Genomic DNA, 27,001 nt, shown 5'->3' with positions numbered 1-27,001 from the left:
AGAATAGTCCGTCGCCTTTGAAGTAGAAAGTCCATAAGTCAGTTGCGCTGTAAACAAGGCGATCTTCCGGTCATTCTTCCAGACATTCTTGGCCATCAAATGATGCGAGAAAGAGTCAATAGTTAGCTAATAATATCTGCAAAACCGCTGCAGTAATTACCAAATTGCTAAAGGCTGGTGCGATCAGAGCCGTCGGGCTTGGATCGGGCGGCCGCGTGCCCCTTTCAGACTAGCGGGTCCGACCTCGCCAGGCCTCCGGGCCCCAAAATTTTGGATAGTCCGCCGGAGCTTTCGAAAGACTTCCCCGGAGCAGACTGTGATCGATTTTCTTCTGTCTGGTTCTCCTGCAGTTCGAGTCATCGCCTTCTTCCCTCTCTCCTTTTTTTTCTTGATCGTCGGGTCCGCGGTCGAGCCTGGAGCTTTTTACTCTTTCTCTGTTTCTATCACCCTCTCTAGTTTATCGCAATTAGATAGACGAGAAAATGTCGCCTGCCGTCGCTCAGGACGGTGCGGGCTCGGCCGCAAAGGATGTCAAGAAGGAATCCGGGACTGCTCGGTTGCTAGGTTCAGGTAGGGCGATCCAGGATATTCCCTCAATTGATCGGGTGCTGATTAAATCAACCAGGTTCTGCCGGTGTCGCAGAGCTGCTCGTTTTCCACCCGGTACGATTCATCATCTGCAGTCGTGCGCCCTGATGCTGACTGCTGTCTGCAGGTTGACACCATCGCCAAGCGATTGATGAGCAACCAGGGAAGAGTAAGTCATCTGGCTGTCCGTTATTTTCTACATGGACCAGGGCTTACACATGCTTCTTTCACATAGATCACGTCCGCGAGTGCGTTGAACCAGGTCATCTTCAAGGACTATGCCTCGGCGCCCATCGTCCGCAAATTCACTTCGCTGTTCCCGGGTCTTGGATATGCTGCCGGCTACAAGGTACAGAACATGCGCAAGCAAGCGACTTCTGAATCCTGTCATATACTTATTGTCGTCATTAGGTCCTCCAACGGATATACAAATACGGCGGCCAGCCTTTCGTCCGGGACTACCTGGCAAAGCACCACGGAGCGGATTTCGACAACGCCTTTGGAAAGGGAACTGGCAAGGCTATCATGCATGCTACGGCTGGCAGGTATGATGTTTCGGTCTGAATTTTTATATAATTGAGGTGCTGATCTGCGACAGTTTGATCGGTATCGGTGAAATCATTCTGCTCCCCTTGGACGTCCTGAAGATTAAGCGACAGACCAACCCTGAAGCGTTCCGGGGTCGCGGTCTTTTCAAGATTATCGCTGATGAGGGAATGGGACTGTATCGTGGCGCTGGTTGGACGGCGGCGCGTAACGCTCCGGGATCTTTTGCCGTACGTCGGAGGTTTTCGGTTGAGGAGATGTTGATATGCTAACTTTATCTTCCAGCTTTTCGGTGGTTCGGCCTTCGCTAAAGAATATGTCTTCGGGCTCAAGGATTACAACACGGCGTCGTGGACACAGAACTTCGTGGCTTCCATCTTCGGTGCCAGCGCTTCTCTGATTGTGTCTGCCCCTCTTGATGTCATCAAGACCCGGATCCAGAACCGCAACTTCGAGAACCCGGAATCTGGATTCAGGATTGTTGCCAGCATGGCCAAGAACGAGGGTTTCACCGCGTTCTTCAAGGGCCTGACGCCTAAGCTGCTCATGACCGGACCCAAGTTGGTGTTCAGCTTCTGGCTGGCACAGACTTTGATCCCGGCGTTTGGAAAGATTGTGTAAACTTGGGAGAGTATGGGAAAATGAAGGATTTGACATTGCTTATTCAGACCACGGCGTGGTCTGGTTTTCTGTATGTTTTATATAGAGATTTGTGTTGGGCTTGTTTCTGTCTTATGTAACTGTATGATCTAAAGAATGCACGAGATCCTCCACTTTGAAATTATTCCTAAGAACTAGATCTCATCGGTATTATGGTAATTGTCAATATCGAACCTCAGCGGTGTTGGGTGCACAATCTCAGTGAATCATAGCAAGAATCCTCACATGGATTATTCCGTAAATAATACAGCTAGCCGAGGCGAAACGGCACAGAGTCAAATTGCGAACAGAATAAATACATCAGCAATTCTAGGCACCTAGACTTAGGCATGTGAGTGTCCTGTCACAGTACATTAGACTGGGTCGACTGGATGGACGCTGTGATCAGGTGACCTGACCGAGTCTAAGACAAGCCCCACGGCAGCTTTCCAACACCGCGGCGAAAAGCGATAGCAGCATAGCTAGGAAGGTACCTAAGCTATGGACAATTATTCCATTCGCTCGGATAATACCTACAACAACCTAGAGTTTGGAAGGAAGGAAGCAAGAAAAGTAATGTTTACCCGATCTAGTGTCAAGAATTGATGGGGTTGTTTATTTGTTCATTCATTATTTATCAATTAATTCATTAGCAACCACTGAGATTATTGTCCCTCGACTGATTGCTTACTTGATTACTTGATTACTTGAGGAATCGTTGACTATTTCATTGACGAGCTGTTGTGCTCAGCGAGCTGCTTGCTGCTGCTCGAATACGCATTCTGGTTATTCCTCAAGGTACCACTCGCTCGAATTGATTTATCTTGTCTTGTCTTCTGAGTTGACTGACTGTGATCAGCGCAGCGATATCTTATCCTATCCTATCATTTCCATTCAAACAGAGCTCGGAATCAATCAATTGATTTACGACGAGAACTAAATAAAATAATGTCCTCTGCAGCACCGTATCTCATATCCAAGTGAGTTTGAGTGAACTTATCCATCCATTATTCGACGACTACCCACCTCCATTACCACCATCACCACCACCACCGGGCATTCGCACTTCTACCTACCTACCTAGACCATCCAATCAATCAATTAATCGAACCCCATACAACTCCAAACCCAGACATTCCCACTGACGATAATGATCACAGGATCGGCGACCCCATTTTCGCCGTCACCATCGGCGCCGTCTCGGCCGTGGTGCGCATCCGCCGCGAACAGCGCGAACAAGCCGTCCAGGCGGGCCGCGACGAGAAGAGTATTGGATTCGGGAGCATCCTGGAGACGGGGGGTCGGAGGGTAAGGAGGTGGTGGAACGGGGAGTTTAAGGGGTTGTAAAAATTGTAGCTACTATGTATGAATAGTATAATGTAATGTCATTTAATGGATGGTTGATTGAGTGCATGGGTGATTGAATGGATGAATAGACTCGGAAATGGTATGTATGCTGTTTTAGGAGTTTCGCGTAGCGTCTACATATAACATCATTGACTGTGTTGTGTGCGATAGACAGATAGGTACATAGCTAGCTAGATACTGTTATATGTGAGTGACTAAGTGATGAGAGTTGAAGCAAACAAGCAAGCTAGCTAGTTAATTTAATTAACTAGCATGACTCATTCCCGTGCGGTTTTCCTCTCCTAAGGAACAAGAAAGAAAAGTCCTGGGAGGTTGAGTCTTGAATAATTACATATATCCAGTAAACGGAAGACTGGGTCTGATCTCGACTTTTTTGCCTTCTTTGGTATGATATTAGGAATGGAAAGTTACCGAAGCTACACAATTCAGATCTTACAGTGTTGTGCGAGGTTTCCGAAAGAAAAAAAAATGTCCCACTCAAATTATAAACGAGGTAACGTTGATTAAATCTACTACTCATCTACAAACAGATAAATTCTATTTCTACGTGAACAACAAATGAATATTACCAGTCGTATTAGACTTTTTTACCCTAGCTAAGACTAGAGCAGTGGTTGTATTTCATAAACAACCCACAAACTCAATATCTATGCAAATTCATGACAAGCAAGAAACAAATGCCCAATTCATAAAACATCAGCAGCGCCAGCATTTACTTGTTGATCGACCATCATCAAGCAAACGTGAATTTTGTTTAATGACCAAAGGAAATAAAAAGAAAAGTACAAAGGAAATAAGAGATGATCGTCGTCACATCACAATCTCTACTCTATGGGGAACCCTCCAAACCGACTTCAATTTAGTCAAGCTCCTCAGGGCGCTCCTCGACCTCATCGGCAGTACGAGTGGCACCAGCCGCGCCAGCAGCGCCAGGGAAGGCACCAGGACCGCCAGCAGCACCAGCAGCACCGCCGTAGGCAGCGGAGATGATCGGGTTGGCAACGCTCTCCAGCTCCTTCTGCTGAGACTCGTACTCCTCCTTGGTGGCGGTCTGGTTGTTGTCGAGCCAGTTGATGGTCTTCTCGATCTCGCTCTGCAGCTTCTCCTTGTCGCTGGCGCTGATGTTGAGCTTGCCCTCGTTGATGGTGTTCTTGAGAGAGTAGGCGTACGACTCGAGACCGTTCTTGGCCTGGATACGAGCAGCCTCGGCCTCATCCTCAGCCTTGTACTTCTCGGCCTCGGCAACCATGCGCTCGATCTCCTCCTTGGACAGACGGCCCTTGTCGTTGGTGATGACAATCTTGTTGCTCTTACCGGTACCCTTCTCGACGGCCGAGACGTTCATGATACCGTTGGCGTCAACATCGAAGGTGACCTCGATCTGAGGAACACCACGAGGCGCCGGAGGAATACCAGTAAGCTCGAACTTGCCCAGCAGGTTGTTGTCCTTGGTGCGGGCACGCTCACCCTCGTACACCTGGATGAGCACACCGGGCTGGTTGTCGGAGTAGGTCGAGAAGGTCTCGGACTTCTTGGTGGGGATGGTAGTGTTGCGCTTGATCAGAGGAGTCATGACACCACCAGCGGTCTCGATACCGACGGACAGAGGAGCGACGTCGAGCAGCAGGATCTCGTTGGTGGACTTGGAGGAGGTGTCACCAGACAGGATAGCGGCCTGGACGGCAGCACCGTAGGCGACGGCCTCGTCGGGGTTGATGGACTTGTTCGGTTCCTTGTTGAAGAACTCGCCGACGAGCTTCTGAATCTTGGGGATACGGGTGGAACCACCGACCAGGACGATCTCGTGGACGGAGGACTTGTCAATCTTGGCGTCACGCAGGACACGCTCGACGGGGTCCATGGTGGAGCGGAAGAGGTCCTGGCAGAGCTCCTCGAAACGAGCACGGGTGATGGAGGTGTAGAAGTCAATACCCTCGAAGAGCGAGTCGATTTCGATGGAGGTCTGGGCCGAGGACGACAGGGTGCGCTTGGCACGCTCGCAAGCAGTGCGGAGACGGCGCAGGGCACGGGAGTTGGTGGTCAGGTCCTTCTTGTACTTGCGCTTGAACTCGTTGACGAAGTGGTTGACCAGGCGGTTGTCGAAGTCCTCACCACCCAGGTGGGTGTCACCGGCGGTGGCCTTGACCTCGAAGATACCCTCCTCAATGGTCAGCAGGGAGACATCGAAGGTACCACCACCCAGGTCGAAGATGAGCACGTTGCGCTCGCCCTCGCCCTTCTTGTCGAGACCGTAGGCAATGGCGGCGGCAGTGGGCTCGTTGATGATACGCAGGACGTTCAGACCGGCAATGAGACCGGCGTCCTTGGTGGCCTGACGCTGAGAGTCGTTGAAGTAGGCGGGGACGGTGATGACGGCGTTGTTGACGGTGCCACCCAGGTAGGACTCGGCAGTCTCACGCATCTTGGTCAGGACCATGGAGGAGATTTCCTCCGGGGTGAACTGCTTGGTCTCGCCCTTGAACTGGACCTCGATGATGGGCTTGCCGTTCTTCTCGATGACCTTGAAGGGGAAGTGCTTCATATCGGCCTGCACCTCGGGGTCGTTGAACTTGCGGCCGATCAGACGCTTGGCGTCGAAGACGGTGTTGGAGGGGTTCATGGCGACCTGGTTCTTGGCGGCATCACCGATCAACCGCTCGGTGTCGGTGAAGGCGACGAACGACGGGGTGGTGCGGTTACCCTGGTCGTTGGCGATGATCTCAATGCGGTCGTCGCGGAAGACACCCACGCACGAGTACGTGGTGCCCAAGTCGATACCGACGGCGGGGGCCATTGTGAACGGCTATGTGAGGACAGGAGGAAGAAGGGACGTGAGAGAGGAAGAAAAACGTGAGACGAGGCTAATGTACAGCGAACTCGAGAGGGGTATCGAGTCGGGAGGGGTGAGGGAGACGAGGTGATGGGATATTTTTGTCCTCAGGGAAAGTCTGTGTGTGTGAAATGAAGAAATCTGGGCGAGGCTGGTTGTGCGGGCGAAATCATTGATATAGGCGGGCGGTGAAGCTGAGTGGCCCAGAAGCTTCTAGCAGGCGGGCGCTTCGATGGGCATCCATGAGTTTCTAGGCCTGCCAGGCACCTTCCACTGGCTGCCAGAAGGCCCCAGCCGCTGCCAGACAGGGAATGCTGGGCGCCGCTGGAAGGCCCTCGTAGCTGCTGGACGCGTCCGTCTCCGGCGTTGCGATCTTCTGCTGTTTTCAGCAGCTTTCTGTCCTCGATCTCGCTGCTTCTGTGTGTTGCGATCTGGTGGGGTGGAATCATGACGTAATTTTCTGTGCGCTGCTTTGGCGACCCCGCGGCGGCACCGTCGTCGCCGTCACCATGACAATGACACGCTCGCTGCCTCTTCCGCCACGTCGGGCCGCAAAGAAGCTTCCCTTTCTTACTCTACGGAGTACAGAGCTCCAGCGCAGCGCTGCCAGCTAGCTGGTGGCGGATGAACACTGCTTGCGTTCCTCTCGAGAGCTCCTCTCGCCGCCGGGGCCGTGTCCCAGCGAGCGCTGCAACAGAACGCTCATTACCTCTTCCTTTTTCGATGCCGCTTCCGCCTGGTCAGGTGAAGATTCTGCAGCTGCTCTGACCAGCCTCAACCATGGTTGCCACATTCCCTCCCGCCAATCAGTCCCCAACACTTCACGTCAGGTCAAGCCCATTCCGGGTGGAAATACTATTTACAATAAGAGAAAGGAGGATGCAAAGGTGAAAGGGCAGGCAAAAATTCACAAATACACCTGATGAGATGAGGGTCAAAAAAACTGAATGGAACAGTTACCCAAACGGTCTCAGTCTTATTCACGTCCACTCGCAGTCAGTAACTTTCGCTGCCAGATTAGAACAGAGTGATTCACACGAATCTCTTCTCGTCAAAATCGCACGTGTCATCCAGTCGGCATTGGAGTCTCGATTGATGCTACAACCAATCATAATGAAGATGGTGGCCTAGGAGTGGGGAGTTGCAGCCTCTGTTTTCACCCACGAAGCTGATCAGGGGACATTTCAGGAGCTCAAACCGCTTAATGAGGTCAGAAGCGTCAAGAATAGTATAAAGGTATGTGCGCAGGGAATTGTTCATTCCTTCGCTGGGCGGCTTAATCAATTTTAGCTGTTGGTTTCCTTAGCAATATATCCCAGATGCTAAGCTCTAAAACGGATTGTTTCACCAATGCTTCCAAAGCCTGGATCAATACACTATTTTCGACATCCAAAACCGTACCTTGTTTGTATTTCCCCTTTCGACAGCTGGAGACAAGATCTATCGTACCTTCAAGTTGATTGGATCAGCAGTAGATCTACACAGATCGAGGCCGGAAAATTAGACCAGCCCATGATAAACTATATCTAGCCACTTTCTCCGAAGGCGCGCCAATCAATTTACTATCCTGGGTTAGTATTCAGTTGATGGACACTGCCACCAGTCAACATTTGTTTTTGCTGGAGCATGAAGCATTCCAGCATGAAAGATTAATAGATACCTAGCTAGCACCATACTATCCAAGTCTTGTCATCTTGCCATTTCAACAGTAAGGAAACGATAGCTGCTCGTTTTATTTGCTTATTTTTCCCACCTTGTCGTCCAGTTCAATTCCTGTCTACACGGAGGGGCAGAGATCACTGTCTTCCCTTGCATAAAGAGTCGATTTAGGTTAATCTGCGATCGGGCAGCGCCAGTCACGGGCGGCTTTCTGCAGGCGGTCAGCCGCTAGCGCGTTGAGCCCCGGGCCATCCCGCCCAATGAAAAGATGAGCAGCGCATGGGAGCGATGAGCCCTCCGGACCATCGAGCTTGCTCTCTCCCTTGCGACGCTGCACGACGACACTCTGCTGTCCTTTTCTTCTCTTCTCCATCGCGTATTTCTCAATCCGCCTTGTTGATCTCTCTGCGCTTTCTTCCCCGACACCATCTGGTGACAAAATAGCCTCTTCCTCCCCGCCAACGATACACCTCTTGCTGCGCGCATTTCCTACCTCTCATCATGGGTGACAACGATCAGACTACTGGTCTCAGCGCCGACCCAGCGGCGAATCCCCCCGATGCCGCGGCCGCGGAAAAAGGAAAGGGCAGGGCTGTTGACTACACTCCTGCTGAGGAAGTGAGCATGGGAGAAGAGGAGGAGGAAAGCTATGACGAGGACAGCGCCATTGAAGAAGAAGACCTGGTACGTCGGATTGCGTCAACCACGAGCGCGCAATTGTCGAGCGCCTTATAATTCGACTATAAATTGCTAACATATCACGCGTCTAGGGTGGTGTGTAACCTATCCTCCCCTCATCTTGGTAAATCCTGTGTCGTGGGCAGGACACGACAGATATGTCGCCTGCATTACTACCTGGATGATGTATTAGGACTCTACTGACCGCTATGTGACTCTTACAGATGAAGACGAGGAGGAGGGCGACAATCTCGAACCCATCTCTACGGACAACATCATCGAAGGAGGTCGACGGACCCGTGGCAAGATGATTGACTTTGCTGAGGCCGCGGAAAAGGCCAAGGCCGAGGGCGAAGGTGAATTGGATGACGATGACGAGGACGATGAGGACTTTGAGCTGGGCAACGAGGACGAGATGAACGAATAAACGCCAAACAAACAATCCTTTTTTTTCCAGTTACGGCAACGACATTCTTGGGAGGGATAATCTGATCGGCATGTTTAATCAGGCGCAAATTTCATATGGTCGTTAGGTATTTGGGTCATGCAAAATACGGGTACGGAATGGGATGTAGCGCTGGCTGGGCAAAGCAGACCAGCATGCATTACTGGGATGGTCTCTGCAGGTTCTAGCAGAGAGCATGAAAATTACGTTTCGAAAGCCCACAATCTCAGTTTAGTAGTGACAAACCAAAATTTACGGCTAAATTGTTTTCCTGATTTTTCTGTCCCTTGTCAGTAAATTTGAAGCTTCTAATGTAGCGAGCGCTGCCAAGGTAAGCTCTTACCCCATGCTGTCTGCCTAACCCACACCAAACGACAACAAAATTCGTGGAAAAGCTACTTTTATCAGGACAGAGAGAAATGCAACTACGGTAAACATGATATATAATTTTGGTTCGTAATTTAACTTCTAACTGTGCCATATAAACTGTGCTCAGGTTTGTTTTGTAGACAGTATTCCCATTCCGGTCACGCAGAGACTCCCACATGGCAGCTTTCGGCTCTCCCCGAGAAAGGAAACGGTCAGCAAGCTGGATAGTTTTTCGCCGCAAAATCATCTCCGAACAGAACAAGAAACAAGCAGCCATCCACCATGAGGATATGAGCCTTGCTGCTTCATAACGATTCTATCTGGTTTGAAATTATTTTATTGGTGAGCGCCTGAGAACTACTTTCTATTAATATCAGCCGCATCATGGCATCACGGTATGATAACGTCGCCCACGCGATTCATGTTTCCATGCCAGCTAATCGACTCTTGGCCAGATTCCCACACTCTTCACTGCACCAACGTGACCCCCGCGCTTCTTCGTCGCTCTTCGATTCCTACAGTGGTAGCAGCACCGGCCGCTCACGGCCTGCGAGCAGATCGCCAGGACGTGTCGGCGGTTATGGAGGATACTCGGGATCTATCAGCGATGGGTATATGAATGGCGGGCTGAGTACTGGTAGTACTGGCTATCGAGCTGCCACGCCGAATTCCAAGTATGTGGTTCCTGTGGCTTGATGGCGGAGGTTCAGTTGCGTTTCGCTACTCTGGGGGAGCTGTGAGAATGGTCAATGAGGGATGAGTACATGCTGATGGGTTGTGTGCTTCAGAGGTCACTATTCTGACGCCGTGCTGGATTCGCTCGAATCCCAAAACGATGAAAATATCGCCGGGATAACGGCAAAGGTGCAGATGCTGAAAGATGTCAGTTACTTTTGATTCTTCCTTTATGGTCACACCGACGCTGACTTTTGTAACAGCTCACAGTTGCTATAGGCGACGAGATCCGGAGCTCGAGCACTCTAGCCGATTCCCTCAACGAAACTTTTGACACAACCCGTATACGGCTTCGAGGCACGATGAATCGGATGTTGCGCATGGCTGAGCGGACAGGCGTCGGCTGGCGCGTGTGGTTGCTCTTCTTCATTGCCGTCTTTTTCCTTTTTGCCTACGTATGGCTTTTCTGAGCGCTTCTCTCGACGAAAACCGGCGTTGTGGCTATTTGACTGTTAGAGGCCCCCGGACTTATACTCTGGCCTCTCGATTGTTAACCGAAACGATTTCGCTCAACCTGATTGTCTTCCAACATCTTACGGTGGATGCTTCGCTCTCTCATCACGATGCGCATGGACTTGGCGTTTCTAGGCGTTTTGGCGTTGCTTTTTGCTTTGCAAGACGACATGATTGACGCACCGCACCTTTCTACAAGTTCTCTTCTTTCTAAGACTTGTTACAACATCCCTCCAACGAGTGGTCTGTTTCGCCCATGGTCGAGGGTCATAGTTCTCTTCTGCCAGGGATGACTCCAACTGCTTTTATGCCTTTGTGACTTCTGTACGTCATGATCAGGGCTCAGTTGGTCGTGGTGTTGGAAGACAGGTCTGACTGCTGTTGTCGATCGACGGCTGCTTTTGTTTGCTTCGGTGTTTGCACGTACTGCATATTGCGTTTGTCATTGGGCACGAAGCGATGGATGGCCATCCAGGAGGCGAGGAAGATCTGTGACCTCTGCCATGGCTACATGCCACGATGTCACGCAATAAATGTCTCTTGATCTTCCATCTACCGGAGGTACAGGATATTCCACCATGCTGTGTGGCTGATATTCCAACTATTTATCACCACATCACATATGTATAGTTAATCATATACAGATAGATACATACCTCCTCCACCTGCACTCTAGCACGTGTGGAGGACTAATCTTAATGTAAATCTTTCCATACATGAGTCTTCTTACACCTGCGGAACTAAGTAGATAATAGCATATACATAGAAGTATGGTTGGCATCTACTCAGGTCGAACTACAAAATTGTGAAATTATTATGCATTGCAATTATTATTACAAGTAGCAGAAGAATTTTGATTCCTCATGCCAGAAAGAAGCATAATCACCATTAATTCATTCATTAATTCATTCCTTTATTCACCCTTTTGCCAAACGCCATGCTCGACCATATCTATCCTTACCCCCAATTCGCATTGATTAAAATGAAATACTCATAACCCGATTAAAGGTACACAGTTCTGGACGTAGCTCCTAGTCGAGACTGTCTCTCGGTCCCCCTCGTCTGGGAAACCGTCGACCGAATCTGCTAGGTCGTCGGATGCTTTCCTGGCTGGTGATCGATGCGCGGAGGTCGTCATCGTCCAGCGACATTCCGCTGGTGTCGAAGACGTCTGAATCACGACCACCACCGCCGCCGCCGCCACCACCCCAGCGTTGTAGGAACCGTCTCTGCGCTTCCGTCTCGCGCGTCACGGACGGTAGTTGCGGAGGCAGGCCGCGCCCGCTGCCGGGTGTGCGGATGCGAAAATGCTCCGCGAAGGGATCGGGTCGGTCGTCATCGTCGTCGTCTTCGGCCTCCGTGTCTGTATGCTGCCATTCTTCCTCTTGCTGGCTCCTTTCTTCTGCTGCGTCGGGGACATCGTCGTCGAGGTCTCGGCCCATCATCGAGTCTCCGAAGCCTTCTTCTTCTCCTTCGTCTCCTTCGGCGGTAGGAATCTCATCGTCCAGATCGGGCTGGTCGTCAAAGCCGTCACCATCAAAATCATCATTGTCACCGTCATCATCACCGTCATCTGGAAAAGCATCCGGGATATCATCGTCGAGATTGCGCTCCATGAGCTCGTCGTCGTCGACATCTTCGTCTTCCTCGAACCCCTCCTCTCCTTCCTCAACAAGCCCCTCGGCATCCGCATCGGGGATATCATCGTCCAGGTCCCTCTCTAGCTCATCCGCATCCACTCCATCTCCGACAAGACCCAGCTGTCCCTGCGTCGTGTCCCCAAAGGCATCTAACCCCATGCCTGCAGCCGCGGCAGCAGCATTCATCTCCGCAGCGGCCGCAGCGAGACCTTCCTCCCTCTCCGCTTCCTCCTCCCTCATACCCAGCATGGTCTTGGGACATCCCGCCGGCTTGATCCAGGCGTAGCCAAAGGACGCGATATTCTGTTTTCGGACGCGCAATGCGCGTTCTTCAAGGAGCAGAGCCGCGAGGCTGTCGGACGGGGTTGCGGAGGAAATAAAGGCGCGAGAAGGCGGGCCATTCTGGGCCTGGCGACGAGACGATTCGGACGAGTTGGGATGGGTGTGAGGTGGGTAGGTAGAGGTCGTGGACGAAGAAGAGGAGCGGTATGGCTGGGAGGAGCCGAACCAGAGTTCGTGAGACTGTACACAAGCAAGATTAGTTATGCATGCCACATCACATAAAAAAAATAGAAATAAAGAAAAAAAAGAAGAAGACATACATCACGCGGTGTAATGAGAGGAAGCGAAAGCATTGTGACAAGTCTTGCTTTAAAAAAAAACAATAATTAATTCTTCACGCGGGTGTGAACAAAAACATCGAAAAGAAACCCCTCGTCACAAGCTAGCTAGCTAGCTATTCTAAACACAGAAGGAAAAAAAATGAATTCCTTCAAACCCAACCCCAAGTAAGTAAGTAAGCAAGCAAGCAAGTAGGAAAGAAAGTCAATGCCTGCATATGATGGACAGAAACTTGGGGTGATAGAGCTAGGTAGATACCCAGGTAAGTTATGTAAGTACCTAAGGTACCTAGGTACCTAAGGTACGGAGTACTGCTGACCGCTTTCTAATATTAAGGCAGAATTATTTGTTCCCCGCGGGGCACATGCACAAGACACCTAGGTACCTAAGACAGGGCTAATGATCATTGATCAATCGATCAATTGATTTGGTTGATTTGATTGGCCTTGCCTAAAAGGATTAAATATCAACAGATAATGCAATCAATACCTTTAGGTAAGGTCTGGTAAACTGTTCAAACTAATACCTAGCACTATTACTGCTACTGAACTGTATGTTAAGTTCTGTGCCTACCTAGGTGGATGTGTACTGCACTGCACTGTACTGTACTGTATGAATATACATACTTAGGGGGATAAGAAGTCAGGATAATTACTATACAATTAGCATTTAGCATGGAAAATAATAAAAAAGAATAAGAGAGAAATAGAGAGAAAAAGAGTAGGAGAGGATGAATAATGAATCATATCGAGGTGCTATTATCGAATACATCAGGAACAAGAAGAGGGGAAGGAATAAAGAAAGGAGGGGAGAGGGGTGAGAGGAGGGGAAGAGAGAAAGGGCCAATTAATTTGCCTGCACTTATTATGAATTATTATTGATCTGATCCATCACAGAAACATGAGATGAACTGGTAACTACTACTTTTCTAGTATTGCTGCTTCTTATTTATTTGCTATTTAATTATTATTCAAGGATGATAGGCATAAATGATGATGAATGCGTGGATGGCATCTAGTGTACATATAATGTTGCATGTACTTTTGCTTTATTCTTTTGTACAATAGAGAAACAAGTGTATATATATTCTACTACGGATATTCCTCGATAGTACTTACTCCGCAGTATAGTCCTCTTGTAGAGTGTGTGAGGGAACAAAAATAAATCCCCTCTCAGCCAAGTTGAACTGTTCAAGTTGTCACTCGCACTGCTTAGTGGGGTGATGGCCATAGATAACGATACTACCACGTATGTACCCCGCCGTACCCCAGTCGAATGAATGAGTACGTAGTAAGGTATGTACACGTACACCGGAGGTATGCCATCGATCGTCAAGGTTTCTATGGAGGAGCAAGGCTGTCTGGTGTCCAGCAGGATTTGAGTTTGGAAATTTGACGATGCTGATTGCTGCGATTCTCTGTCGATCTGTGTGAGTTTCCAGTCTGAAAGCGTATCTATTCATAGAAGATGCTGTTAGTAGACAGTGAAAACTTTTCTTCAGTTTCATGCAGTTAGTTCCTCCTTTATGGATATGATCTCGACAGATTTGTTATGGCCACGCGCAGGTCAACTGGTCCACCTCATTCTTGGGCAATAATGTCGACGGAATCGGGGACCATTCTCATCGTCGCCTGCTGGCTTGCCGACTTCTCACTGCCGTGCAGCGATTTCTCCACCGCATGATTTGGCTGCTTAAAGGGGCAAAAAAAAAAGGTGTTGCGTGGGCAGCGTGGCCATGGTGTCTCACTTGAAGCTCACGCCTCCTGCCTGATGGTCGACCGTCGACAACACTCCGATCTTCGCAATGGCAGCCTCGCAGCGGTAGGTAACTTGGTACTTGGCGGTACGACGTCCAGTTACACCGCCCGGTTCCTCCCGCGGCAGGGCAGATTTGCAGCAGGAAGCGACCCGCCGTGGCCGGTGAGCTCAAACAGTTCAGGCGCGCAGGCGACTTTCGGGAGAAATCGGAATGTTTCACCAGACAAGACGAGTGACATCATGTGACTCCATCCTCCCTCTCCCTGCCCAGACGGACAGCAGACGGATATTGAAGCAAGGTGTTTGTTTTTCTTGTACCTGGAAAGCCAAGAGTTAATCGTCAAAGCGGACAGTGCCTTGTAGGACAAGCAAGGAAGACCAGAACGACAGAAATTCTGCCTGTTTCGATGACATCCACACTGCAAACTGGCAACTCGACTGCAACTCTGGATGAGTCATCTGCGTCTAATTAGTTAGTCTGTATAGTAGGCGAGCAAGACAACAAGCTTGGATGCCGGAGTTATGGCAATTCTCCGGAGCCATGTCGACGGATGGAACGGTGGTGTTCTGTTTGAGGGGCAGCAGACTGGATGCTGAATAATAGGAAACATGCGATTTCGCACTGATTCATAGCAGCAGGTCGGAAACTAGCCGCCGCGGCGCTGTGGTGGATGGGCCTGGGAATTTATTATAAGAAAAAAATTGTTGGACCAGGCACACGACCACTGCAAGTCTGTAAGTCTGTCATTCGAATGAATGCATCGTTACGGTAACATGACCAGCAGCTGGCAGCCTGAGGCGTGATAATAATACGAATTGCAGATGTTTATTTACTCCTAGCTTAACGCTTACAACACAGCAAATCCAGCAGGTTGGTTCGTTAGATCTGACTCCCCAGAGCGCCAACCTTGTTGCTGCATCTGAGCTTGAGCAACGGCCAGCCAGTCACGGAGGACGCCAAGCAGCGCCAGCAGCCCCAGCAGAGATAGATAAAGCTGTTTGATGACCTTCAGATATGACTGCAGCAAACCGCAGCCGCCAATCAGCGCGCAGGTAAAGGGGCTCTGGCGCGGCTCCGGGGAGCCGACATCGGGCAGAGGGACCGGAGCGCACGTGCGGCCGCCGAACAGCAGTCCTGATCCCGAATTAATGCCACATACCACAGGCTCTACACAGCGCAGCTTGTTTATTTTATTATGAGTCAACGACTGCCATAATGCGAACATCCTCGAGGCTAGTCGCAGCGCCACCCATGGTCCGGCTCGTCGGCTCTGCATTCCTTGGCGTCTCACCACCGGCACGAGAGCTTCTGTCGAGCGGGGTCCGTTGTCGGACAGCAGGAGGCAGATCTCTGGCCGAAGGGAAGCCCTCCGTGCCAGTCATTTTCCTCTTTTTCCTGTCCCCGACCTCGCAGCGCCGTATCGGAGCGTAAGAAAGTACCACCAATTTGGCACCTACCGCCCAGTGCGCTCGCTGGGCAGTGTTCAGCGTGGGGTACATCTGCCGGGGGCATCTTACCGGCCTGGGATGGGGCCACGGGGCCGAAGCTGCACAGTGCACGTTTTAGCGGCATGCACGTCCCCTAGTAGGGCGGGCGCAGGCCACTTCGGTTTGGGGAAGACAACTCGGGGATGTGCGGCAAGGGTCAATCCTAACAGCCAAAGAAAAAAGAAAGAAATACTGTACTCCGTAAGCGAGGACGAATCCTATTATCCTCAGGCTAACTAAGCGCAGGATGCTTTCACCGTTTGCAGAAAAACGATGCCGGGTCGAAGATTCCATTCCTCTTCCGGAAGGCGTCGGAAGCAGGGGAACTGCGGACAGCTCTCCTCCGTCGAGTCCGTACGGATATAGGGGATTGTAAGACATCGGATCTGGATGTGGTAGTCTCTTCCAGTTAATCCTTGAAAGGATCCAATGGCCAATTGATTATATACGACCTTGGCAGAATCCCCTTCCCCTTCTCGATGCCGATCCCCGTGGCCGTTGACCAAATTGTGCCAAGATAGGGATGCCAATATACAGTCTCTACGCTGCCAGTAACACGGCGTCCAAATAATAATAACTGATCTGGGCATACAACCCCACCTTGGCAACGCCACCAGATCCCGGGAAGAGAGCGGAAGCGATCTGGGAGATGACTTGTCCTCCCTGATACGGACTCTACGGAGTAGTGGAGAGCGGTCCGCCATGGCTTTTCGGCCGATTCTGGCATCGGGACTCGGATGGCCGACAGCAGCAACGACCAGAAGAAGGAATCAAATTTCCTTCCATCCTCTGCGGAGGGGTGTGCCTGTTATGCATGCAGCCTGCCAGATGCAGGGACGTGCTCAGAGCAGACCGCAGCCGCTCTCCCGAGGCCACGTCTTCCGGATTTCGGGGGGAGGATCCCACCGTAGCGCAGCGTTCCGCCCGGCTCGACCGCAGCGAAGGCAGACGATTTTCCTATATTTTTTGTCACTGGATGAGGCACCGCCGTCCGTGAGTGGGCGGACGGGTTGGCGCTGCCCTCCGGTCGGAGGGCGCCTGGTCCCCGTCCCCGGCGGGATCCCTGCTCTGCGTCGAATAAAATACGCGGTATGCGTCGTTACCGTAGTCCGTTACCGTCAAGCAGTTCGATGCGCATCGGCTGCTGCCCGCTAGTGGCAGACGTGCAGCGCCTAGCCTCGTCTGCATCCTGTGTCCCCCACCCTGGTGGATCTTGACGTAGCCAGACTTTAATCTTGACCGCGCCTAAGTTGAAAAGCCCCGCCGCTGATTGGCCGGCGCTGTCTTATCTCTGCCACTGCAGCGCTGCTCGTAGGAAGCTTCACCTGGAGCGCTTGCAACACCGGTAGATGATCTAATTGCCCTGATCGCGGGGGGAAGAGCGGAATGCCGCAGGCATGGCGACGCTGGCGATGCTCTGGTGACGCTCCCTGACTGTAGAGGATGGATGTAGTGGCCGACTGGAGCGGAGAATGGATGGACACAAGCAGGTGGCAGCTTCTCCAGAAGCGGCATGGACGGGCAGAATAGAATTCCAGCGCAACCAGCCAGGTGAAAGTAATTAGGAATTATTTTATTGTCACGGCCGCTGCGAACCAGACCCTCCTGGGATAGCTTGTCATCCAGCTGTCCCATCGTCTGGAGATTCATTGGCAATTTTGCCACGGCACACGCAGGCTCTCTACTCCAACCCCACAGTCCTAGACTTTTTTTTTTCCGGGCTTTCACCAACCCATCATTTCGGAGAGGAGCATTTGAATTCCCGGCCTTGCCCACCTCTTTCTTTCTCTTCTTCCTCCTCTTCCTCTCTTCCCTCGCTCCCTCACTCTCTCACTCACACTCGCAACAGACGCTGGGTCGATAGCCATCCTCTGTGCTTCCCTCGGTCTGCTGCTAGGCTGTTATCGTTGTTGGCCCCAGCCGTCGTGACGACATCGTGTCTTGCCTATCTCTCACCCCGCCCTCACCGTCACCATCGCGAGAACCACGTCCCTGAGAAATAAATAAGGACCCCCCTCCCAACTGTTTCGCATTCTCTGTCGGTCACCGGCGGAAGAATGGGTCTCTTGGAGGAAACCTATGGAAATGAATTAATTGAAGAGCAGACTCCCCAGGAGTACTCCGCGTTTAAGCCCGAGAAGGGCTATGGCTGGGCGGAGGCCCTGCCCGCGAAGCAGGGTCTCTACAACCCAGAACTTGAGAAGGATGCTTGTGGTGTAGGCTTTACTGCGTAAGTTTCTCTGGCCAATTTTCTGACTCTTAATTAATTTTTCTTTTCTCGATTTGACGCGATTATCCATGGCTAATACACGCACACAGCCATATTAAGGGCAAGGCGAGCCACAAAATCGTCAGCGATGGTGAGTCTTTCTAAAAACTATGCCATTGCGTTTCTCCGTGGACTTGCTTATTGATGACCCTCTCCTACAGCCCGCAATTTGCTATGCAACATGACCCATCGTGGAGCCGTTGGCTCCGACGCACGAGATGGTGACGGTGCTGGTGTGATGACTAGCATTCCGCACAAGTTCTTCGTGAAAAACTTTGCACGCGAGGCTGGCGTCGAGCTTCCCCCATTGGGACAATATGCTGCGGGTAACCTCTTCTTCAAGCCCGATAATGAGGCGCTGAAGGAGTCCATTGCGACTTTCGAGGAGATCGCAGAGTCCCTGGGATTGCGAGTTCTCGGTTGGCGTGAGGTTCCCCGCGACTCCAGCCTGCTGGGTCCGGCCGCGTTGTCGCGTGAGCCTCTGATTATGCAGCCCTTCGTTGTGCTTCGCTCTGCCTATGGCGATGGCAATAAGCCCGAGATCACCGACCCCGAGAAGTTCGATGAGAAGCTGTTCGAGCGTCAGCTGTACGTGTTGCGGAAGCGGGCCACTCATGTCCTTGGCCTGGCGAACTGGTTCTATCTTTGCTCTCTCAGCAACAGGAACATCGTGTACAAGGGCCAGTTGGCACCAGTTCAAGTCTACCAGTACTACCACGACCTCGTCAACGTGGACTACGAAGCCCATTTCGCTCTGGTCCACTCTCGTTTCTCTACCAACACTTTCCCCTCCTGGGATCGCGCACAGCCGTTGCGATGGGCTGCCCACAACGGTGAAATCAACACTCTCCGAGGGAACAAGAATTGGATGAGAGCGAGAGAAGGGGTGCTGAAGTCGGACATCTTCGGTGATGAACTCGACTACTTATACCCCATCGTGGAGGATGGCGGCTCCGACTCCGCTGCTTTTGATAATGTTCTGGAACTCTTGATGATCAACGGTGTTTTGTCCCTCCCGGAAGCGGTGATGCTCATGGTCCCAGAAGCCTGGCAGGATAACCCTTCCATGGACCCAGCCAAGGCGGCATTCTACGAATGGGCAGCATGCCAGATGGAGCCTTGGGATGGCCCTGCGTTGTTCACCTTCTCGGACGGTCGCTACTGTGGTGCGAACCTCGACCGCAATGGTCTCCGTCCGTGCCGATTCTATGTGACTGACGACGATCGCATCATCTGTGCCTCCGAAGTCGGTACGATCGATCTGGACCCCGAAACCATTGTCCAGAAGGGCCGTCTGCAGCCGGGTAAGATGCTGCTGGTCGACACTGTCGCCGGCCGCATCATCGACGATGCTGAGCTGAAGCACACCGTTTCTCACCGCCATGACTTCCGAGCTTGGCTGGACAAGGAACTGCTCACTCTCCCTAACGTTTACAAGTCCTTGCAGGAGCAAAACGAAGACTTCAGCGTCACGCTGGATGACTCCACTGTCCAGAACGATGCTCGTCTGAAAGCATTCGGCTATTCTTTTGAGCAGGTCAGTCTGCTTCTGGGACCTATGGCTGCCGATTCCAAGGAGGCCTTGGGTTCGATGGGCAACGACGCACCACTGGCATGCCTGGCTCAGCAGCCTCGCTTGCTTTATGAGTATTTCCGTCAGCTTTTCGCGCAGGTTACCAACCCGCCCATTGATCCCATTCGTGAGGCCATTGTCATGTCTCTGGAATGCTATGTTGGCCCTCAGGGTAATCTGCTGGAAATGGACCCCTCGCAGTGCCACCGCCTCCTGCTGCCATCTCCTATTCTCACCCTCAGCGAATTCAAAGCGGTGAAGAATATCACCAAGGTTCACAAGGACTGGCCCGTGAAGGTCATCGACATCACGTTCGAGAAACAGAAGGGCGTTCAAGGTTACCTGGACGCCCTCGATGCCATCTGTGATGCGGCGACGGAAGGTATTCAGAATGGAGACAAGATCCTCATCCTTTCTGACCGTGCCACCTCTGCGGACCGCGTCCCGGTTTCTGCTCTTCTGGCCACCGGTCTTGTCCACCACCACCTTGTCCGCAACAAGTGGAGGTCCCTGGCCGCCCTGGTCGTTGAGACCGGAGAAGCCCGTGAGGTCCACCACATGTGCGTGCTCGTGGGCTATGGTGCCGATGCTATTTGCCCGTATCTGGCGATGGAGTGCATCCTCAAGATGAATCGCGAGAAGCTCATCCGTAAGCCGCTGTCTGACGAAAAAGTCCTTGAGAACTACAAGGCCTCGTGTGACGGCGGTATCCTCAAAGTCATGAGCAAGATGGGTATTTCGACTCTGCAGTCATACAAGGGCGCCCAGATTTTCGAGGCCCTTGGTATTGATGACAGCGTCATTGATCGCTGCTTTGCGGGTACCGCAAGCCGCATTCGCGGTCTGACCTTTGAGCAGATTGCCCAGGATGCCTTTGCTTTCCACGAAAGAGGATTCCCGTCTCGACAAATTGTGGAAATCCCTGGATTGCCGGAGTCGGGTGAATACCACTGGCGTGACGGTGGTGAGGCTCACGTCAACGACCCGGTCAGCATTGCGAACATCCAGGACGCTGTGCGCACGAAGAACGACAAGTCCTATGAAGCCTACGCCCGATCTGAGCATGAACAGATCAAAAACTGTACACTGCGGGGTATGCTCGAGTTTGACTTTGAATCGCGCACTCCAATTCCGATTGAGCAAGTCGAGCCATGGACTGAGATTGTCCGCCGATTCGTCACCGGTGCCATGTCCTACGGATCTATCTCCATGGAATCGCACACCACTCTCGCCATCGCCATGAATCGCCTGGGCGGCAAGTCAAACACCGGTGAAGGTGGTGAGGATCCAGAGCGCAGTAAGAGGTTGGAGAATGGAGATACAATGAGATCCGCTATCAAACAGGTCGCTTCCGGCCGATTCGGTGTCACCTCCAACTATCTTGCTGATGCGGATGAGCTGCAAATCAAGATGGCTCAGGGTGCTAAGCCAGGTGAAGGAGGTGAACTGCCAGGTCACAAGGTGGCAGGGCCCATTGCTCGTACTCGTCACTCTACTCCTGGTGTTGGTCTGATTTCTCCACCACCGCACCACGACATCTACTCCATTGAGGACCTGAAGCAGCTTATCTATGATCTCAAGTGTTCCAACCCTCGTGCACGAGTCTCCGTGAAGCTCGTGTCGGAGGTCGGTGTCGGTATTGTTGCTGCTGGTGTCGCAAAGGCCAAGGCGGATCATATTCTGATCTCTGGCCACGACGGTGGTACCGGTGCTTCCCGATGGACCGGTATCAAGTACGCGGGCCTTCCGTGGGAATTGGGTCTTGCTGAAACCCATCAGACGCTGGTTCTTAACGATCTCCGTGGCCGAGTCGTCGTCCAAACCGATGGTCAACTCCGCACGGGACGCGATGTCGCTATCGCATGCCTGCTTGGTGCCGAAGAATTTGGTTTCGCAACAGCGCCTTTGATTGCCATGGGATGCATTATGATGCGGAAGTGTCACGTGAGCAGACTCCCCAAACTCACATTTTCTTTTATTCTTTGTTTTTCTGCCTTTTTTTTTTCGCAATGTTTTATCTTGTTTTGCTTTTTCTCGCGATGTTTTTCTCTCAATGCTCTGTATGGAGCGGTTGCTGACATAATCCCGTCCAGTTGAACACGTGCCCAGTCGGAATCGCGACCCAGGATCCCGAACTCCGCAAGAAGTTTAAGGGCACGCCCGAACACGTGATTAACTTCTTCTACTATGTGGCCAATGAGCTGCGGGCAATCATGGCCAAACTCGGTTTCCGGACCATCAATGAGATGGTGGGACGGGCTGAACTGCTCAAGGTCAGGGACGACATCCGAACAACCAAGCAGCAGAATATCGATTTGTCTCTGATCTTGACTCCTGCTCACTCCCTGCGTCCCGGGGTTGCTACCTACAACGTCCGCAAGCAGGATCACCGCCTCCATGTCCGCCTCGACAACAAGCTTATCGCCGAGTCTGAGCTTGCTCTGGAGAAGGGCTTGCCTTGCAGAATTGAGTGCGACATTGTTAACACTGATCGGGCCTTTGGTGCTACCCTTTCTTACCAGATCAGCCGTCGGTACGGAGAGGCTGGACTTCCGCACGACACTATTCATGTAAACATCAAGGGCTCTGCTGGTCAATCTTTCGGCGCCTACCTGGCTCCTGGTGTGACCTTGGAGCTCGAAGGTGACGCCAACGACTATGTCGGTAAGGGCTTGTCCGGTGGTCGTCTGATTATCTACCCACCACGCGGTGCCGTCTACAAGGCCGAGGAGAACATCATTGTCGGTAACGTGTGTCTCTACGGTGCTACGAGCGGTACCTGCTTCTTCCGTGGTGTGGCTGCCGAACGTTTTGCGGTCCGCAACTCGGGAGCCACTGCCGTTGTGGAGGGTGTCGGCGACCATGGCTGTGAATACATGACCGGCGGTCGTGTGCTGGTTCTCGGGCCCACTGGACGCAACTTCGCTGCCGGTATGTCTGGAGGTATCGCTTATGTTCTTGACGTCAACCAAGACTTCCACTCCAAGATCAACATGGAGATGGTTGAGGTGTCCGGCCTTGAGGACCCAGCTGAAATTGCCTTTGTCCGTGGCCTCATCGAGGATCACCATCACTACACCGGCTCCGAGCTCGCTGCACGCATTCTTCTGGACTTCAACCGTGCCCTTCCTCGCTTCGTCAAAGTCCTGCCTACCGACTACAAGCGAGTCCTGCAGGAGGAAGCTGCCAAGGCGGAGGCTGCTAAGAAGGCGGAGTTCTCACTTCCCAAGCTGCCCAGCAGCGTTCCCGAAGAGAAGCCGAAGCACCAGCATGAAGAAGCTAAGAAGAGCGACGTTTTGGATATCGAAGACAGCGTCAGTGACTCCAAGACGGAGAAGAAACGAACTGCCCTCATTCTCGACAAGACCAGAGGGTTCATGAAGTACAGCCGGCGCAGTGAGAAGTATCGCAGCCCCGCCACCCGCACGCGCGACTGGGCAGAGCTCTCTAGCCGTCTTACTGAGGACGAGCTGAAGTACCAGTCTGCACGTTGCATGGACTGCGGTGTCCCCTTCTGCCAGTCTGAAACTGGTTGCCCAATTTCGAACATCATTCCCAAGTGGAATGAGCTTGTCTTCCAGAACCAGTGGCAGGATGCCCTGAACCGCCTCCTCATGACCAACAACTTCCCTGAGTTCACTGGCCGTGTCTGCCCTGCCCCCTGTGAGGGCGCTTGCGTGCTGGGTATCAATGATGATCCAGTGGGCATCAAGTCTATTGAATGCGCTATCATTGATCGCGGCTTCGAGATGGGCTGGATCGTTCCTCGACCGCCGAAGACTCGCACCGGTAAGACTGTTGCCATCATTGGTTCCGGTCCTGCTGGTCTCGCTGCTGCTGATCAGCTCAACCGCGCTGGTCACACTGTCACTGTCTATGAGCGTGCGGACCGCATTGGAGGTCTGCTCATGTACGGAATTCCGAACATGAAGCTCGACAAGAAGATTGTTCAACGACGTGTTGACCTCTTGGCTGCCGAGGGCATCAAGTTCGTTCCCAACACTCCGGTCGGTCCCGACCATGAGGTTACTTTGCAGTCCCTGCGCGCTTCCAATGATGCCGTCATCATCGCCACTGGAGCCACTGTTGCTCGCGATCTCAAGATTCCTGGTCGTGAGCTCGAGGGTATTCACTTTGCTATGCAGTTCTTGCACAAGAATACCAAGTCCCTGCTTGACTCCGGACATGCCGACGGCGCGTACATCTCTGCTAAGGACAAGAATGTCGTCGTCATTGGTGGTGGTGATACCGGCAATGACTGCATTGGTACCTCGCTTCGTCATGGTGCCAAGAGCGTGACCAACTTTGAGCTTCTGCCGCAGCCTCCGCCAGAGCGAGCTCGTGACAACCCATGGCCGCAGTGGCCTCGTATCTACCGTGTCGATTACGGTCATGCTGAGGTCAAGACGCACATGGGCAAGGACCCACGTGAATACTGTATCATGTCTAAGGAGTTCGTCGACGACGGCAATGGCCATGTGAAGGGCATCAACACCGTGCGTGTTGAATGGACAAAGAGTGCCACTGGCGGCTGGGACATGAAGACTATTGAAGGCAGCGAGCAGTTCTTCCCCGCCGACCTGGTCCTGCTGTCTATGGGTTTCCTGGGACCTGAGGACCGTCTGTTGGGTGATGAGATTGAACGCGATGCTCGGAAGAACATCAAGACTCCTCCTGGTCAATACTCGACGAATGTTCCTGGAGTCTTCGCCGCCGGAGATTGCCGCCGTGGACAGTCTCTGATCGTCTGGTAAGTTATATCGTCGCTCTTGCATGTGGATATACGGACTAACAGATCGATCCAGGGGCATCAACGAGGGTCGCCAAGCGGCTCGTGAAGTCGACTCTTATCTGATGGGCACTAGCTCTCAGCTTCCTGTGACTGGAGGCATTGTCCGTCGTCCGGCTGCTGACACCGTCCCTCAGCCAGTCCAAGTGGCCACTGCTTAAGGATGACACGACCCAGCTGAAGCTTGGCAAATATTGCGATGGCTTCGAAGTCACGACCTGACTATCTCAGCCAAGCTGAATATGGCAGTGTCTATTTCAGAGCATGGAACCTCCGGGCTTACGGCGAATCTTTTATGACGGAGTCACGGAACAAAGTCAACCACATCAACAATACCTTATGTTTGGTTATGAAAAGATACAATATACCCCAGACTTGGAGCGCAACGTTGCATCTCTTTCCTTTTTTTTTTCCGAGTTCGTTCAGTCTTCGTCATGCACAGGTTGAAGGAACCATGGCGTTAGTGTCGATACTGTTAACTCCATCTATACTATCCGTTTTTGGGGCGGTCATAGATTTTTTCGATGGGTTTCAGAAGACACATGGCTGGATGAATGAATGAGAGCGATCGACTGCGGGAAAAAAAAAACGGACTGGAGGCACACTGAAATTTCTTTTGTTAGTGTCGAAATGTTTTGCGTTGATTTCTGCAGGTTCTTTTTTCTTATTGTCTTCATGTTTCTGACCGCGTTCGATTGATTATGTTTTGCCATGATGTTTTCTCTGTGATGGTAGTTTGTGTTAGCCTCTTTTTTTTCTCTCTCTTTTTTTCTTTGGTTGTATATATTTGCTTCAATTTCAAACTGAGTTCAATTCAAATTCTATGCGCTATACATACGTAGGGTATGATTATCCGTCGCTTTTTTTTTTAGCGTTTTCTTCCACATTAATGCTAGTATTATTATTGAGAAGATTCTTGGGGTATTGCGGATGGAATGATTCGGTCATATATCTATCTAGGTATCTGCATCTCAGGCGGGCTACTGACTCAGATTATCCTTCCCACAGAATGCTTGTCCTGAATGGTGATTATGTTCTCTCCAGGCGGACGTCAGACTCATATGGATCCATATTTGCCTGCCAGCCATGTTTTCATAGCTACATGAATCCTTTTGTTCATCTTTAGAGTATATCACTATTGACCAGCAGAGAACCTAATCAAGACGATAGAAGGCATTAGACAGGGAGCAAGTAAAGGTGATGTTGGCCTAGCCAATGTAAGTTGTTTGCTTAACCAGGCTGTGACCCATGCTGAATTGTGTTATATAGATACTGTGGAAAGGATCAGTCAAACATACTGTTATGAGCCTACTATCCCTCTTAATCTTGGATAAAGCTGCCATGTTATCCTGGTTGCTCTCTCCATCTTATACTATTAGATTCGATATGCCAGCCAAATGGCTTGTTTAGGAATACTACTAGCCTGGAGCACTTTTCGCAGAATGGACCATATTAAAGAGCAGCTGTCTTGGTTTGAAAAAAAAAAAAGACAACTATCTCCATCTATATTGCAACCAGAGCCTGGCTGTATGATGAGTGATCCTCGATGCAAAGTCCAACCTGCCCATAAGGGATCCTGATCGACATAACCAAAACGCTTTTGCCCATGGTGGCAATATTCTTCGCCATAATTCTCGTTATATCTTTTTTTTTTTTAAAAAAAATGCGAGTAATAAGAACACGTTCAAAACATGACTGGGGGTTGTTTCTTTCCTATCGTAATGTACATACAGTGCATGCGTAACTTTCTATCCAGACATAAAGAATGGGTATCTGTCCACTCCGCCTTGGTGCCCATAGTTATACAAGAACGAGAAGAACGAGAGATGTCTATATATTTCCATTATCCGACAAAGCCATTCTCCATCCCTCTTTCTGCAGTCAATCATTGTTGCCGACGAGCCACTTCTTCTTCTTCTTCTTTCATCCGCCTTTCAAGAGCAGCGAAATCTCCCTGGAAGGCATTCTTCACCGGCTCCGTTCGGACCTCCCACACATCCTCGCTGCTCGGGCCCGTTTTGTATTTGATGGCCTTTTTCCGGTAATGATCCCGGATCATCTCCTTGCGTTGCTCGTCCGGGTAGGCCTTGGACTTCATGCAGAACCAGAAATTCTTCCAGTGTTCACTGCAGGACCGCAGCTCGCCGTAGCGATAGATGTTGACAAACTGGCCGCCAAAGGATTGGCAGAAGAATGCGTAGTCGAACGCAGAGCGGCAGTCCATGGTGTCTGGATACAATGACTCGGGATGGATCGAAGCAGGAGGGTCTTTGGGCTTTTTCGTCTCCGCTTCTTCGGCGGGTTGGGCGTTGGAGGACGGTTTTGCCGTTCCCTCGAGGCCGGCAAGAAATTCTTTGAATTCTGCTTCCGCCTGTTCATCGCGCGTTATCGGCTTCGACGGTTTTGGCGGCACAGCGGACGGCTGGGGAGGTTGCCCTGCTTCCTCCAAGGGCGCAGGAGATGGGGGCTGAGCGGAGCTTTGCTGCTCATCTTTGCGTGGTGTGGAGCTCCACCACCAGCCCATTATTGTCGCGTCGAAGATCCTGCGGTGCG

At 51.5% G+C, this 27,001-nt stretch overlaps 9 protein-coding genes across 9 annotated transcripts; 5 read left to right on the top strand and 4 right to left on the bottom strand.

Annotated features, from left to right (window-relative positions):
- Positions 1-482: 482 nt before the first annotated feature.
- On the top strand, positions 483-1,755 carry T310_9598 (Mitochondrial carrier protein; the record flags this gene model as incomplete). The annotated part of the gene is made up of 7 exons (XM_013467936.1): positions 483-570; positions 626-663; positions 716-757; positions 824-937; positions 1,000-1,133; positions 1,187-1,364; positions 1,420-1,755. The coding sequence occupies 7 exons, from the start codon at positions 483-485 to the stop codon at positions 1,753-1,755; spliced, it is 930 nt and encodes a 309-aa protein (XP_013323390.1).
- Positions 1,756-2,274: 519 nt separating this feature from the next.
- T310_9597 (uncharacterized protein) lies at positions 2,275-3,197 on the top strand (the record flags this gene model as incomplete). The annotated part of the gene is made up of 4 exons (XM_013467935.1): positions 2,275-2,346; positions 2,735-2,753; positions 2,858-3,081; positions 3,147-3,197. 4 exons carry the CDS (start codon positions 2,275-2,277, stop codon positions 3,195-3,197), a joined length of 366 nt encoding a protein of 121 aa, XP_013323389.1.
- Positions 3,198-4,000: 803 nt separating this feature from the next.
- Positions 4,001-5,935, bottom strand: T310_9596 (2-alkenal reductase; the record flags this gene model as incomplete). Its single annotated transcript, XM_013467934.1, has 1 exon — positions 4,001-5,935. The coding sequence occupies one exon, from the start codon at positions 5,933-5,935 to the stop codon at positions 4,001-4,003; it is 1,935 nt and encodes a 644-aa protein (XP_013323388.1).
- A 2,196-nt stretch (positions 5,936-8,131) lies between these two features.
- T310_9595 (uncharacterized protein) lies at positions 8,132-8,735 on the top strand (the record flags this gene model as incomplete). Its single annotated transcript, XM_013467933.1, has 2 exons — positions 8,132-8,314; positions 8,502-8,735. The coding sequence occupies 2 exons, from the start codon at positions 8,132-8,134 to the stop codon at positions 8,733-8,735; spliced, it is 417 nt and encodes a 138-aa protein (XP_013323387.1).
- Positions 8,736-9,506: 771 nt separating this feature from the next.
- T310_9594 (V-SNARE protein) lies at positions 9,507-10,267 on the top strand (the record flags this gene model as incomplete). Its single annotated transcript, XM_013467932.1, has 3 exons — positions 9,507-9,796; positions 9,911-10,004; positions 10,061-10,267. 3 exons carry the CDS (start codon positions 9,507-9,509, stop codon positions 10,265-10,267), a joined length of 591 nt encoding a protein of 196 aa, XP_013323386.1.
- A 1,074-nt stretch (positions 10,268-11,341) lies between these two features.
- Positions 11,342-12,585, bottom strand: T310_9593 (uncharacterized protein; the record flags this gene model as incomplete). The annotated part of the gene is made up of 2 exons (XM_013467931.1): positions 11,342-12,472; positions 12,553-12,585. The coding sequence occupies 2 exons, from the start codon at positions 12,583-12,585 to the stop codon at positions 11,342-11,344; spliced, it is 1,164 nt and encodes a 387-aa protein (XP_013323385.1).
- Positions 12,586-15,177: 2,592 nt separating this feature from the next.
- Positions 15,178-15,712, bottom strand: T310_9592 (uncharacterized protein; the record flags this gene model as incomplete). Its single annotated transcript, XM_013467930.1, has 2 exons — positions 15,178-15,497; positions 15,622-15,712. 2 exons carry the CDS (start codon positions 15,710-15,712, stop codon positions 15,178-15,180), a joined length of 411 nt encoding a protein of 136 aa, XP_013323384.1.
- Positions 15,713-17,874: 2,162 nt separating this feature from the next.
- T310_9591 (Glutamate synthase (NADPH)) lies at positions 17,875-24,609 on the top strand (the record flags this gene model as incomplete). Its single annotated transcript, XM_013467929.1, has 5 exons — positions 17,875-18,047; positions 18,137-18,177; positions 18,248-21,603; positions 21,753-24,409; positions 24,465-24,609. The coding sequence occupies 5 exons, from the start codon at positions 17,875-17,877 to the stop codon at positions 24,607-24,609; spliced, it is 6,372 nt and encodes a 2,123-aa protein (XP_013323383.1).
- Positions 24,610-26,333: 1,724 nt separating this feature from the next.
- Positions 26,334-26,972, bottom strand: T310_9590 (uncharacterized protein; the record flags this gene model as incomplete). Its single annotated transcript, XM_013467928.1, has 1 exon — positions 26,334-26,972. The coding sequence occupies one exon, from the start codon at positions 26,970-26,972 to the stop codon at positions 26,334-26,336; it is 639 nt and encodes a 212-aa protein (XP_013323382.1).
- Positions 26,973-27,001: the final 29 nt, after the last annotated feature.

Source organism: Rasamsonia emersonii, assembly GCF_000968595.1.
Source record: "Rasamsonia emersonii CBS 393.64 chromosome Unknown ctg1118621762158, whole genome shotgun sequence".
In the NCBI taxonomy this organism is placed as follows: domain Eukaryota; kingdom Fungi; phylum Ascomycota; class Eurotiomycetes; order Eurotiales; family Trichocomaceae; genus Rasamsonia; species Rasamsonia emersonii.
The sequence above is the reverse complement of the archived record's forward strand: the minus strand, read 5'-3'. Positions and strand labels throughout refer to the sequence as shown.